Below are 15727 nucleotides of genomic sequence, written 5' to 3' on the forward strand. Positions count from 1 at the left end.
CCCCCCCGCTCGAGGCTAAGGGACCGCGGTGATTTGCGGCTCAATGTCAGTTTCTGAGCTCCACGCGACCCCAGGAAGTGGCCGCCCCCCTCGAGGCTTGCCGCGACCTAAGTGACCGCGGTGATTTGCGGCTCAACTCGACTTGAGCGTGGACAATGAGAACCAAGCCAAAAAACGTAACTTGTATATAAATAAATATTGTTACAAATATTAATATATATATTTTTTATTGTCAACGATAGAATCTAGTATTGTCACGAGTGTGACGTACGTATAGCAAGTTTTACAGTAGTCGATACGACATTGGGGAAGTGTGTTAAAATTTTAGTCCTTGCCGGTAGAGGTCAGAGGTCGCTCCGTCTCACGCTGACGACGTCCCGCGGACGTTCACGATGGGCAGCTGGAGACTGCTTCAAGCCCAGCTGCTGCAGCTGCTTCAAGCCCAGCTGCTGCTGCTGAAGCTGCCGGGAGCGAGCGGTTGGCCTCCCGCAACCGGTAACGAGGCTCTTCACTATTTTTATTTTATTTAAACCAGTTAAGGCGCCCACTGAGATGTTTTTTGTTTAATATATATTGTAGCTCTCTGTTTGCACCTGGCACGCCGCATCCACACGCACGCACACGCACACACACAGACAAAGATCCCCCGTGTAGCCTTCACAGACTGTAGGGGCAAGTGCTGTTAGCGAGCAGCACCTATGAAGGCCGGCACGGTACACGAGGGGGTGGGTGGCCAGCACCACGCCCGACCGCCTTTGTCTCCCTAGTGGCGATGTTTACACACCGCACCAGGTACTCATTTGAGGTTGAGTCGACCTAGGAGAGGCCCGGGACCGGTTCAGATAATCGTTACTGGTGTTGGCCGTGAGCGAGAATTGAACCCGGGTCGCCAGGTTCATAGCACAGCGTAGCGCTAACCGGTACACTACCGCTCCCCACTCATACACACGCACACGCGTGTGCACACACGCACGCACACGCACGTACACACACACACGTACACACACACACACGCACGTACACACACACGTACACACACACGCACACAAAGATCACCACCACCACGTGACGCCCTTTGACAGGCTGCCGTGGCGAGCGCCGTCCACGAGCAGCAGCAGCAGCAGCACCACGTGAAGGCCGCTACTGTGGTACACGTGGTGGGTGAGCAGCACCACGTGAAGGCCGCTACTGTGGTACACGTGGTGGGCGTGGGTGAGCGGGCAGCACCACGCCCGGCCGCCTTTGTCTCCCCCAGCGGCCGTGTTCGTACACTGCATCCAGCTACGAACTAAATGCCGAGTCGACCTAGGGGCAGGCACGGGTACCGGTCGAGGTTAATCGTTGCCGATTTTGGCCGCGAGCGAGAGAGATATTCGAGCTCGTCGTCACCGGGGGTTCACGGGGACACCTCGCGATGCCCCCCACAGCCTTCGACAGGCTGTGGGGGGCAAGTGCTCGTAGCGAGCGGCACGACGTGAAGGCCGCTACGGCGTACACGAGGGGGCGTGGGTGGAGCGGGCGGGCGGCACCGCCACGCCCGGCCGCCTTTGTCTTCCCCAGTTGCCAGCGATGTTTTACTACTGCACACCGCACCGGTCAAACCAAAGGGTGGAGGCCCGTGACGGGTTTAAATAATAATCGCCGCTGCTGTTGGGCTCACGTAAGCACGAATTTAGTTTGGGGTTACCGGGTTCAAAGGTCGGCGTGCTAATCGCTTGCAGTCCACCACTGACCCCATACACTTTTTTATTGTGTGCACCTGGCACTCCGCATCCGTTACTCTATCTCGCTGCGGCTATCGGCAACTTAATCCGGGTGCATTTTTTTCTTCGATTTAAAGCTTTCGTGACTGCAAGGATTCATCATCTTCTTTGGTTCTTTCGGTAAAAGTCACCACGTAGAATGAGAATAAAATAATAAAATAACACAATAAAATTCTCACGACGTTTCGGCCACAACGCAAGCGGGCCGTCTTCAGGGTGACAGAGCTTCAATGAACGGTGTTAAGATTCGTAGCGACTTTTAAAGTGAGGCACCTTGACAAAGGGGTTTACATATCAAATAGCTGAGGGATTAGCTTGTGACTGGTCACAGGAATGGCAATGTTAAAGTCAAAACATACACATCCACAGAGGCACCTAGTATAAATCAAACAGGAGAATTTAGCATTGAAATAGCTGAGTGATTAGCTTGTGACTGGTTATAGAAATAGCTATGTTAAAGTCAAAGCCTACACATCCACAGAGGCACCTAGTACAAATCAAACAGGAGAATTTAGCATTGAAAGAGCTGAGTGATTAGCTTGTGACTGGTCACAGGAATGGCTATGTTAAAGTCAAAACCTACACATCCACAGAGGCAAACTAATCCGGGTGCCTTTTCCATTCCGCCTTGCGGACTGGAAGATGTTCGGCGTGATTACGAAACGCACAAGCGCACAAACGCACGCCCGTACCACGCCGAGCTTGAGGTAACGGCTGTCAAAACCAAACAATTCAACTGCGCGTGCGCTCACCAAAAGTTATTATAAAATCGAACCGACGGGTTCCCAACAATTTTCCGGGGTTCATTGACGGCGTGGCGACTATGTGACATCGTCGTTGCCACGGTTCGCGTAATTGCCGACCGCGTTTCTGACGTGGCCGTCTGCGCCGTGCGTTCATAAGCCTCGGAGACTGCATTGATTGCAACCGGAACTAACGCCGTGCTAAGTACGAGCGCCTCAACGAATATTGGGAAATCGTCCCGTTGTGAAATTTGATGGCGTATCGCGAAAAAATATTTTGCGGCAATCCCAGTAACAACACCTTCAGTCGAAATTCGTTTAGGCTAAGCCTCGGCGCGTCCTGGGAAACCCCACAATTCTCTGCATGCCAGCTGTTTCTGTTGCAACAGCTGAATTGCCTGTGTCCACGACGGGTTTTATTTCACCCGAGTATTTACAGTGAGGGAAAAAAAAGTATTTGATCCCCTGCAGATTTTGTACGTTTGCCCACTGACAAAGAAATGATCAATCTATAATTTTAATGGTCGGTTTTTTTGAATAGTGAGAGACAGAATAACAACAATAAAATCCGGAAAAACGCATGTCAAAAATGTTATAAATTGATTTTCATTTTTACTAGGGAAATGAGTATTTGACCCCTCTGCAAAACATGACTTAGTACTTGGTGGCAAAACCCTTGTTGGCAATCACAGAGGTCAGACGTTTCTTGTAGTTGGCCACCAGGTTTGCACACATCTCAGGAGGGATTTTGTCCCACTCCTCTTTGCAGATCTTCTCCAAGTCATTAAGGTTTCGAGGCTGACGTTTGGCAACTCGAACCTTCAGCTCCCTTCACAGATTTTCTATGGAATTAAGGTCTGGAAACTTCTTGAGCCACTCCTTTGTTGCCTTGGCCATGTGTTTTGGGTCATTGTCATGCTGGAATTCCCATCCACGACCCATTTTCAATGCCCTGGCTGAGGGAAGGAGGTTCTCACCCAAGATTTGACGGTACATGGCCCCGTCCATCGTCCCTTTGATGCGGTGAAGTTGTCCTGTCCCCTTAGCAGAAAAACACCCCCAAAGCATAATGTTTCCACATCCATGTTTGACAGTGGGGATGGTGTTCTTGGGGTCATAGGCAGCATTCCTCCTCCTCCAAACACGGCGAGTTGAGTTTATTCCAAAGAGCTCCATTTTGGTCTCATCTGACCACAACACTTTCACACAGTTGTCCTCTGAATCATTCAGATGTTCATTGGCAAACTTTCACACGGGCATGTATATGTGCTTTCTTGAGCAGGGGGACCTTGCGGGCGCTGCAGGATTTTAGTCCTTCACGGCGTAGTGTGTTACCAATTGTTTTCTTGGTGACTATGGTCCCAGCTGCCTTGAGATCATTGATGCCAGTTAAAAAGGGTAAAACCTATTACTATATCCTCCCGTGTAGTTCTGGGCTGAATCCTCACCGTTCTCATGATCATTGCAACTCCACGAGGTGAGATCTTGCACGGAGCCCCAGACCGAGGGAGATTGACAGTTCTTTTGTGTTTCTTCCATTTGCGAATAATCGCACCAACTGTTGTCACCTTCTCACCAAGTTGCTTGGCAATGGTCTTGTAGCCCATTCCAGCCTTGTGTAGGTCTACAATCTTGTCCCTGACATCCTTGGAGAGCTCTTTGGTCTTGGCCATGGTGGAGAGTTTGGAATCTGATTGATTGATTGCTTCTGAGGACAGGTGTCTTTTATACAGGTAACAAGCTGAGATTAGGAGCACTCCCTTTAAGAGTGTGCTCCTAATCTCTGCTCGTTACCTGTATAAAAGACACCTGGGAGCCAGACATCTTTCTGATTGAGAGGGGGTCAAATACTTATTTCCCTCATTAAAATGCAAATCAATTTATAACATTTTTGACATGCGTTTTTCTGGATTTTGTTGTTATTCTGTCTCCCACTGTTCAAATAAACCTACCATTAAAATTATTGACTGATCATTTCTTTGTCAGTGGTCAAACGTACAAAATCAACAGGGGATCAAATGCTTTTTTTCCCTCACTGTAACCGACGTGCGACGATGAATCAGTCGATGTATGCCACACGCTAAGCTCCCGATGCACATGCCACATGTGCATGTTTAAGAAACGCGATCGTTCCCTGTGGACATTCGGCTTCATCAGGCTCTGCTGCGATGCAGACGGCACCCATGTTAACATACGCCCATCAGTACACGCATGCAAACGGTGGCGGGGTGTCAACTTCCTCGCCTGGTATACAGGAGGTCGTGGGTTCGATCCCAACCCTGAGGCTTGTATACTTGGAAGCTTGCACGTTAACCCTGTGGTCATGTGGAGTTCTCGCCGGGTCCTCCAGTTTCTCCCTCCGCGTGTAGAATCAACGTCACGCATTGCGAGTATTTGGACACTGCTGTGCATTTCCACATGATTAGAAACTTTCGTTGATCTGTCAATTGTGTGGCCAAGTTGCTTCGGCGAAAGAGTTTCGTGGCTCAGTGGGCCTTACCTACTCAAATTCGGCTTCATCAGGCTCTGCTGCGATGCAGACGGCACCCATGTTAACATACGCCCATCAGTACACGCATGCAAACGGTGGCGGGGTGTCAACTTCCTCGCCTGGTATACAGGAGGTCGTGGGTTCGATCCCAACCCTGAGGCTTGTATACTTGGAAGCTTGCACGTTAACCCTGTGGTCATGTGGAGTTCTCGCCGGGTCCTCCAGTTTCTCCCTCCGCGTGTAGAATCAACGTCACGCATTGCGAGTATTTGGACACTGCTGTGCATTTCCACATGATAAGAAACTTTCGTTGATCTGTCAATTGTGTGGCCAAGTTGCTTCGGCGAAAGAGTTTCGTGGCTCAGTGGGCCTTACCTGCTCAAATATTAAAAAAAGTTTTAATTTTTTTATTTAAAGCTTTTGTGACTGCAGGGATTAATATTCTTGGTTCTTTCGGTAAAGTCACCACATAGAAGGGAAACAATAAAATAATAAAAATATAAAACAATAAACTTCTCACGACGTTTCGACTGCAACACAAGAAGCAATCATCATCAGGTGTGAAAACCACAGCAAGAAAATTTGAAAAAAGTGGCGGTTATTTTTTTTTCAAATTTTCTTGCTGTGGTTTTCACACCTGATGATGATTGCTTGTGTTGCAGTCGAAACGTCGTGAGAATGTAATTGTTTTATATTTTTTTTATTTAATTGTTTCCTTTCTACGTGGTAGTGACTTTACCGAAAGAACCAAGAATAAAAAAAACGTTTTCAGTTGATAGAATATCAACTTAGGGAGCAGCCGCGAATCCCTGACCCGACCGTTCGTTCATTCGTCTGTCCCTCGTTTTCCCTGGGCAGTCTTCCCGTGCCCGGGCAGCGTCCTCCTCGTTGGCGAGGCTTCGCACCTCCTGGAGGCGAAGCAGCAGGCCGGCTCGTGGTGCCGCGACCCGCTGCAGGCCACCGACAAGGTGTACGTCATGCCGTGGACGCCGTTCCGCACCGACAGACTCGTGGAGTACGCCTCCCTCCAGGACATCCTGGCCAGGCGACCGCTCACCAACTACAAGCTGCCGCACCGCGTCGATGGCACGGGCTTCGTGGTGTACGACGGAGCTGTGTTCTTCAACAGGGTCGGTGCCCGGCGCCGGGGGGGGGGGGGGGTTTCCGCGTGAGCACCAGTGGGATGATGGACGGCAGATGGCGGTAGGGGTGGTAGGGGCGGTAGGGGCGGTCGGGGCGCCCCGGTGGAGAGATGTTAACTACCTCGTTTAGAATCCACACGCTTTTAGAGTAATTGGCCGCTATTACTTTGCCACGTGAGAAGCCGCTTGGTTGAGCTGTCATTTTGTGTGGCCAGCTCGCTTCTGCAAAAGAGCTGTATGGCTTGGTGGACCTTGCCTGGTACGACAGAGCCGTGATGATAATGATGATGACGATAGGGGCCATAGGGGCGGCGCGGTGGAGAGATGTTCACTACCTCGCCTGGTATACAAGAGGCCGTGGGTGAAACCACTTGGCAACGTCGCCCCTTCCCCCTACTGGCAGCGTATACCCGTCTGTGAAATGGCGCCTTCATTCGTGATGGCCCCTGCGGTTCTCAGATTGGCGCGAATACCAAATGTGTTGAATTATTAATCGTGTTCATTACCCGAAGTATAGGACGGCGGTGGGGAGAGAGCTTTTGCCAGAGGGCCGGATAGAACTTTGATTTCTCTTTCCAGGTGGGGGCACCCACACATACGCTGACACTAAACTTTTATCAGGCTAGGGACTGTTGCAATGACTGGTGGAGAGATATTTTTATTATTTTATTGTTTCCCTTCTACGTGACTTTACCGAAAGAACCAAGAATATGGTGGAGAGATGTTTACGACCTCGCCTGGTATACATAAGCTCGTGGGTTCAATCCCGACCCTGACGCCTGCTGCTGTATATTTGGAGTTTGCGTGTTCTCCTCGTGGATTTTTCCTCTGGATCTTCCGTTTTTTTCCCTCCACGTTGAGAATCGACGTCACGCGTTCAGAGTATTTGGCTGCTGTACATTTCCACTCCGTTGAGCCATCATTTAGTGGCCAGGTCGCTTCTGAAAAAGAGCTATCCCGGCTCAGTGGTCCTGACCTGTAAGATAAAAATAGTTAATAGTTTTATAGTTTGTAGACTGAGCTCAGAACTCCAGTAAACATTGCAGTTGCTGAATGCATTAACTGGGGAGCGAGAGCCCTCCAGTTGTGAGCTGTATATACAACAACAACCGCCTTTCGCCACTAAGTGGCGGTGACGTCACCACGACGCTTGTGCCAGGCCATGTGCACCTTGAGGCCACGTGAAGTGTCGAATGCCCGCTGGCAGGAGGTCACGGGGCAGACCCAGGTGCCATGGGTCGACTGACTGAGATGACCGAGATAACCGGCTGATGCACCACCTGTGCCCCCTACTGTGCCAACTTGCTGTGTTTTAGCCACCCGGCGCTCCGCTCGTTGTTGTGAGCGTCGCTCCTCAACCCTCTGTTGTTGTTGGAGGGTGACTGCCTACAACTGCCCAGTAGCGTCCTTCACAAGCCTCCTCCACAGAGGCCGATCTTGACACCGCTGGTACCAGTCATTGGCAAGTCCACTCAGCTCCACATCCTCCTGTACCACGTCACTCCATCTCTTCTCTAGCCCGTGCCGCGCCCGTTTAGCCACCTCGATCCGGCCGAACAAAAGCGATTTGGGCATGCGGTGATTGGGCATGCGGGCTACATGGCCCAGCCAACGCAGCCTTGCCTGCCGGAGGAGCTCACCGATGGGACTTTGTCCAGATCTTTCGAGGAATTGTGAACTCCTCACACAATCCAGTCTGGTTAAACCCAGGATGGATTGTAGGCAGGCCAGCCTAAATGTTTCTAACTGGCGAAGGTGTTCCATTAGGGGTGTCCACGTTTCGCAAGCATAGAGAAGGGAGGGAATGACTGTGGCAGAGAAGACCTGAAGCTTCTTGCGGAGTGACAGACCAGGTAGCTTCCACACAGCTTTATGCAACGATGAAAAGATGATGCCGCTCGACTGATTCGGAGTGAGACCTCTGCTGTTAAACCGGAGCCTGTCATGAGCACACTGCCCAGGTATGGGAAACTCTCCACTCTCTCCACAACTGCCCCATCACCGATTGGGAGTTGTGGGGGTGGAGTGTCCGATGGTATAAAATACCCAGGCAGGTGCTTAGTTTTGGTGGGGCTGATGGTAAGGCCCCACCACTCCGTGGCACACTCAAGTTTCAGCAGCAGCACCTCCAATTTCTCCTCTGAGTGAGCTGCTATTACCAGGTCGTCCGCATACATAACGTGGTTGACCAATAGGGAGCCATCCCTTGACCGCACCCGGGCATCGATCAGCCTCCCATTCTACCTGTACCAGATGGAAATTCCTCGGGTACAGCTACTGAAGGCTTCACGAACTACGTGGTCGAAATAGATGTTAAATAATGTTGGAGCCAGAGGACATCCCTGTTGCACCCCAAGGTGTACAGGGAATGGCTCTGACTCCCGGCCACATAGTTTTACCCGGGCCCGCTCAGTATCATGAAGGTCCTTAATGATCATGAGCAGAGGCTCAGGGATTCCGAAAATACGAAGAACAACCCAGAGCCCAGGCCTATTGATGGTATCATAGGCCTTGACCAGGTCAATGGAGCAGAGATGTAGGTCTTGTTGGAATTCCCTACACTTCTGCTGTAGCACACGGGCAGAATATATGGCATCTGTTCAGGACCGCCCTTTCCTGAAACCGTATTGGAGCTCCGCCAGCCTCTCCTCAGTGTGCCTAGCAAGGCGATGTTGAATAATCCTTGAGATTCCCCTGTAGTTGTTACAGTCTGTGCGGTCCCCCTTCTTCCAATCCTGCAGAACCCATCCAGTGGTCCAGACTGTTGTTATGATGTCATGTAGGGCAGTCTGTGCACAAACGCCACAATCCCTCAGCATTTCGCTTGGGAGATCATTTCTGCCCGGTGCCTTTCCTGGTTTCAGGCTCTGGATCGCCTTCAGTACTTCCTCAATGGATGGCACCTCAGCCAGCCACTCACAGGGGGTGACTTCTTCCTCCAATATTTGAGGCACCGCAGCCTCAGCAGGGTCATCCCCACTTTGTCCCATGATGTTTTCCAGGCTGAGGGATTCCCCCTCCCCCAGGACCTCACAGAAATGCTAAGCAAATCTGCAAACCTGTTCCTGGGGGTCGGAGATCGGATCACCGTTCTTTCCCCTAATGATGGTAATAGGTGTGGCGCTGCAGGTTACTTTTTTGATGGAGTTAAATAGAGATTTGTGATCGCGGGCCATTGAGGCAGACTCCATCTCCACAGCAACCCGCGACCACCACCCATCCTTGCAGCGCCTCACGGCTCTCCGAACCTGCGAGCGAAGGCTGAGGTAAGCCTCCTCATTCTCCGACGTGGGATGCTGTAGCCGATGAGCGTGGGCCTGTCGCTTTTTCTCAACCATCCTGAACACCTCCTCTGTCAGCCAGGGTCTCTGGGGAGGTCTGGACCGCGTACCCAAAGCAGCCATACACACACACAAAGATAAAGATCCCCCATATAGCCTTAACAGACTGTAGGGGCAAGTGCTGTTAGCGAGCACCTATGAAGGTCGGAACGGTACACGAGGGGGTGGGTGGCCAGCACCACGCCCGACCGCCTTTGTCTCCCCAGTGGCAATGTTTTTATCCACCGCACCAGGTACTCATTTGAGGCTGAGTCGACCTAGGGGAGGCCCGAGACCGGTTCAGATAATCGTCACTGACGGTGTTGGCCGTGAGCGGGAATCGAACCCGGGTCGCCGGGTTCGTAGCGCAGCGTAGCACTAACCGCTACACTACCGCTCCCACACACACGCACACACACATACATACACACATACACACACACTCAGACACTCGCACTCAAACACCTTTGTACCTTCACCTCCGCTCTCCCTCACACACTGTGAGGAGCGCCCCCACGCACTTCACTTGTGCTCATCAAAGACCAAGATCCCCTGTAAAGCCTTCAACAGACTGTTGGGGCAAGCGCTGTTAGCGAGCAGCACCTCTGATGGGCAGGCGCAGCGTACGAGGGGCTGGCGTGGCCAACACCACCACCACCACGCCCGGATCTTTCATGGTCACACCTTCACCCACTCATACACGCACACACACTCACACTCTCCTCTCACGCTCACCTTTTCTCTCCCCACCCCCTCTCCCTCACACACTCACTCACCTCTCCCCACACACTCACTTACTCACCTGTCACACCCACACTCACCTCTCCACCACACACACACACTCACCCCCCCTCTCACTCTCACCTTCCCTCTCCCCACCCCCTCTCCCTCCCTCCCTCCCTCCCTCTCCCTCATGCACTCACTCACCTCTTCCCACACACTCACCCACCTCTCCCCACACACATCCACACTCACTCACCTCTCCCCACACACACACACGCACTCACTCACCTCTCACACCCACACTCACTCACCTCTCCACCACACACTCACTCACTCACCCCTCACACCCACACTCACCCACCTCTCCACCACACACGCCCACACTCACCTCTCACACCCACACTCACTCACCTCTCCACCACACACACACTCACTCACCTCTCACACCCACACTCACTCACCTCTCCACCACACACTCACTCACTCACCCCTCACACCCACACTCACCCACCTCTCCACCACACACACTCACACTCACCTCACCACACACACACACTCACCTCTCACACCCACACTCACCCACCTCTCCACCACACACACACTCACTCACCTCTCACACCCACACTCACTCACCTCTCCACCACACACACACACTCACCTCTCACAACCACACACACTCACCCACCTCTCCACCACACACACACTCACCCACCTCTCCACCACACACACACTCACTCACCTCTCACACCCACACTCACTCACCTCTCCACCACACACTCACTCACTCACCTCTCACACCCACACTCACTCACCTCTCCACCACACACACACACTCACCTCTCACACCCACACTCACCCACCTCTCCACCACACACACTCACCTCTCACACCCACACTCACTCACTCACCTCTCCACCACACACACACCCACCTCTCGACCACACACACACTCACCTCTCACACCCACACTCACTCACCTCTCCACCACACACATACTCACCTCTCACACTCACCCACCACTACACCACACACACACACTCACTCACCTCTCACACTCACTCACTCACCTCTCCACCACACACCACACTCACTCACTCACTCACCTCTTACACCCACACTCACCTCTCCACCACACACACACTCACCTCTCACACTCACACTCACCCAACTCACCACACACTCACTCACTCACTCACCTCTCACACTCACTCACTCACTCACCTCTCCACCACACACCACACTCACTCACTCACCTCTTACACCCACACTCACCTCTCCACCACACACACACCACACTCACTCACCTCACCACACACTCACTCACCTCACCACACACTCACTCACTTAACATCTCCCTGCCACCCACGCTGCGCGCCGTCGCAGGAGCGAACGCGCAGCGTCGTCAAGTTCGACCTGCGCACGCGCGTCAAGGGCGGCGAGGCGTTCATCCCCAACGCCAACTACCACGACACTTCGCCCTACCGCTGGGGCGGCAAGTCCGACATCGACCTGGCGGCCGACGAGCGCGGCCTCTGGGTCGTCTACGCCACGGAGCAGAACCACGGGCGCATGGTGGTGAGCCGCTTAAATCCGCGCGCGATGCGCGTCGAGGCCTCCTTCGAGACGGCCTACGTCAAGCGCTCGGCCTCCGACGCCTTCATGGCGTGCGGCGTCCTCCACGTCCTGCGCTCGACTTACGAGGACGACGGCGACGGAGGGGCGGACGCTGTGGGAGGAGGAGGAGGGGGAGGTGGGGGGACGAGCGACCGCATCGACTACGTGTACGACACCGACTCGCGGCGGGACGCTCGCGTCTCCGTCCCGTTCCCCAACCCGTTCCGGTTCATCACGTCGGTGCAGTACAACGCGCGCGACCGCGCCCTCTACGTGTGGAACAACCACCACGCGCTGCGCTACGCGCTGCGCTTCGGCACGCGGGACCCTGCTGCGGGTGAGCGGGAGGGTGTCGGTGGGGTTGGTTGTGGGTTGGGGGGAGCGGGGGGGTGGAAGAGTGGGGCGGTGGGGAGCGGTTGGATTGGAGTTTGAAAGTCCGCTTTGTCTTCTTTGGTTCTTTCGGTAAAGTCACGTAGAATGAGAATAAAATAATAAATTGATAAAATAAAATAACACAATAATATTCTCACGACGTTTCGGCCACAACACAAGCGGCCTTCATCAGGTAAAGGGACGAGACTGTCTGGTAGGACAGCGCTGGAGTGAAAAAAAGCCACGTTCAGATCACGACCTTTAAGCTGTGTCAGAAGAAACAAAGCGCCTTGACAAAGGAATTAGCATATAATTTAGCATTAAAATGGCCGAGTGATTAGCTTGTGACTGGTCACAGAAATGGCTATGTTGAAGTCAAGGTCTACACATCTGAGCTATTCACAGTAACTGGGTATACAATACAATGTATAATGAATACTACATAGTGAACCAATAAAAAACTAAAATATAAATTACCTTAATGTTATCAATAAACTCTATATTCTCCAATCAGCTAAGCTACCAACAATAAGTCGTTATATATCACAATGCTATATGGCGAAAAAATGGGTGGATTCTTACCCTCAACTTTAGTAACACGGATAGCTACGGGCCCCGTTCAGACGGACCAGTTCATCCAAGGTCGGAACAGAGGAGGGGGAGAGAGACAGCTACGAGGCGCTATTATACTCCATGTTGTAAACCATACCATTAACCGTGGTGTGAGAGGTATTAAGAGTCAATGCTGGTGAAAGAGCTGCGGTCTGAAGGTCATCGTAAAATACAATTAATTAAGAACGGAAAAGGTTTAAAACATCTTTCCAATGGTTATTAAGCCAGAATCCATCTTCTCGGTTGAAATTGTCTCTGTGCTTGTATATGTGAATGGCCTCATGAACGAATCTCTCATGGTAGCCGGTTGGTTTGCAAAGAACCTCCGTCTTGGAGAAGTCAATGTCATGTGAGCCCACTGAATTATAACAGTGTTCTGCCACGGCAGAGGAGTTCGTCCTACCGTGTTTCAAGTCTGCTTTATGTTCACGGATGCAGGCCGAGATATGTCGTTTGGTTTCTCCAATGTAGCTACTACCACAGAGGCACTTTAGTTTGTAAACGCCCGGGTCCTGTATGTCTGGAACAGCATCTTTTACAGATGGAACTAGATCACGGATTTTATGTATTGTGTTGAATCGGACCTGGATCTTGTGTTTATTCAGGATTTTGGAGATCTTTTTAGTGACCCCTGCAATGTAGGGTAAGGTGATGGTTTTGAGTGGCTCCACAAGAGAATCCTTCTTCATGACTGGAGTGATGGCTTTGCGGATTGTGTAGTCGGAGTAACCATTAGCCCTGAGAGCCTGGTGTACGTGCTTGAGTTCACTGGTAATGTGTTCCTGGTCGGAAATGCATTGGGCTCTATGGTATAGAGTCTTGATGAGGGAGTTCTTCTGGGATGGATGGTGGTGGGAATCCGGTTTCAAGTGAGCATCTGTATGGGTGGCTTTCCTGTAGACAGAGTGGCTCATTGAACCATCATATCTCCTTTTAATTAAGACATCCAAAAAGGGTAGTTTGCCATCTTTTTCGACCTCCATGGTAAATCTGATGGCTGGGTGTATGGAATTGATGTGGTCGCGGAATTGGTCTAGAGCAGGCTGGCCATGTGGCCAGATGACAAAGGTGTCATCTTCGTACCTCTTCCATAAGGTCGGGCGTAGAGTGGCAGTCTGGATGGCGTCAGTTTCAAAATTTTCCATGAATACGTTGGCTACAACCGGAGATAGGGGGGAGCCCATTGGGGTGCCCTCAGTTTGTTTGTAGAAAGTTCCATTCCAGGTGAAGTATGTGTTGGTTAAGCAATGTCTCACCAGGGGGGGTACATCAGTGTGCAGTCCTTGATGAACCAGGTCTTCAATGATAGCGATGGTGTCAGGTACCGGGACTTTGGTGAACAAGGACACCACATAAAAACTGACAAGCAGGTCGTCTGGAGACAGGGAAATGCCTTTGATTGTCGATACCAGGTGAGTAGAATTTAGTACCGCAGAGGTGGTTTTTCCAGTGAAAGGTCGCAGTATATCAGCAAGAAAACGTGCCAGTTTATAGGTGGGGGAGTTGATAGTAGAGACAATGGGACGAAGGGGTGTATCTTCTCTGTGTATCTTTGGAAGGCCATATAATCTTGGTGGTCTGGCAGCAGAGGGTTTCAACGAGAACTGTTTGGTCTCATCAATTAATGCTGTTGAATCAGAGATTATTTTGTTCGTTTTGGTAACCAGGCTGTTGGTGGGATCTCTTTTTATTTTTGTATAGCTGCCATCATTGAGTAGTTCTTGAATTTTGTTGTTATATTCTATTTTGTCCATGATGACAGTGGCATTGCCCTTGTCGGCTGAGAGGACGACAATATCATCCCTCTTTTTAATTGAGATAATTCAAAACGTTCGTCTTTGCTGATGTTGCTGGGTGGCAACTTAGTGTTTTTGAGGGTTGCAGCGATTTCAGATCTTGCTACATCTGCAGCGATGGGACTCAAGCCCTTGAGTGCAACGTCGACATGGGCAATGATATCATTAACCGGTAAGTGTCTCGGTGTGACAGCAAAGTTTAGACCATTAGCTAAAACGGATTTCAGACCATCAGAAATGGAACTGTTACTGCGATTAATTACGACTTTGTTGACGTCTATCTTTTCGGTGCGTGGGTGTACCCCCCCTTGTGAGACATTGCTTAACCAACACATACTTCACCTGGAATGAAACTTTCTACAAACAAAATGAGGGCACCCCAATGGGCCCCCCCCCCCTATCTCCGGTTGTAGCCAACGTATTCATGGAAAAAATTGAAACTGACGCCATCCAGACTGCCACTCTACGCCCGACCTTATGGAAGAGGTACGTGGATGACACCTTTGTCATCTGGCCACATGGCCAGCCTGCTCTAGACCAATTCCGCGACCACATCAATTCCATACACCCAGCCATCAGATTTACCATGGAGGTCGAAAAAGATGGCAAACTACCCTTTTTGGATGTCTTAATTAAAAGGAGACATGATGGTTCAATGAGCCACTCTGTCTACAGGAAAGCCACCCATACAGATGCTTTCTTGAAACCGGATTCCCACCACCATCCATCCCAGAAGAACTCCCTCATCAAGACTCCATACCATAGAGCCCAATGCATTTCCGACCAGGAACACATTACCAGTGAACTCAAGCACGTACACCAGGCTCTCAGGGTTAATGGTTACTCCGACTACACAATCCGCAAAGCCATCACTCCATTCATGAAGAAGGATTCTCTTGTGGAGCCACTCAAAACCATCACCTTACCCTACATTGCAGGGGTCACTAAAAAGATCTCCAAAATCCTGAATAAACACAAGATCCAGGTCCGATTCAACACAATACATAAAATCCGTGATCTAGTTCCATCTGTAAAAGATGCTGTTCCAGACATACAGTACCCGGGCGTTTACAAACTAAAGTGCCTCTGTGGTAGTAGCTACATTGGAGAAACCAAACGACATATCTCGGACCGCATCCGTGAACATAAAG

The 15727-nt window shown here is 51.1% G+C and overlaps 1 protein-coding gene across 1 annotated transcript in view; it reads left to right on the top strand.

The window, feature by feature from the left end:
- Positions 1–229: 229 nt before the first annotated feature.
- Positions 230–15727, top strand: part of LOC142918185 (adhesion G protein-coupled receptor L3-like) — a 38438-nt gene continuing 22940 nt past the window's right edge. Inside the window, exons 1-3 of the mRNA XM_076062311.1 lie at positions 230–495; positions 5856–6127; positions 11566–12133. Coding sequence (XP_075918426.1) covers positions 393–495; positions 5856–6127; positions 11566–12133 — 943 coding nt within the window. The 5' untranslated portion in view covers positions 230–392. The remainder of the gene's footprint in view (positions 496–5855; positions 6128–11565; positions 12134–15727) is intronic.

Source organism: Petromyzon marinus, unplaced genomic scaffold (genome assembly GCF_048934315.1).
Source record: "Petromyzon marinus isolate PM22_M1 ecotype Great Lakes invasive population unplaced genomic scaffold, UKy_Petmar_22M1.pri1.0 PM_G_Scaffold_56, whole genome shotgun sequence".
NCBI classification, from domain to species: domain Eukaryota; kingdom Metazoa; phylum Chordata; class Hyperoartia; order Petromyzontiformes; family Petromyzontidae; genus Petromyzon; species Petromyzon marinus.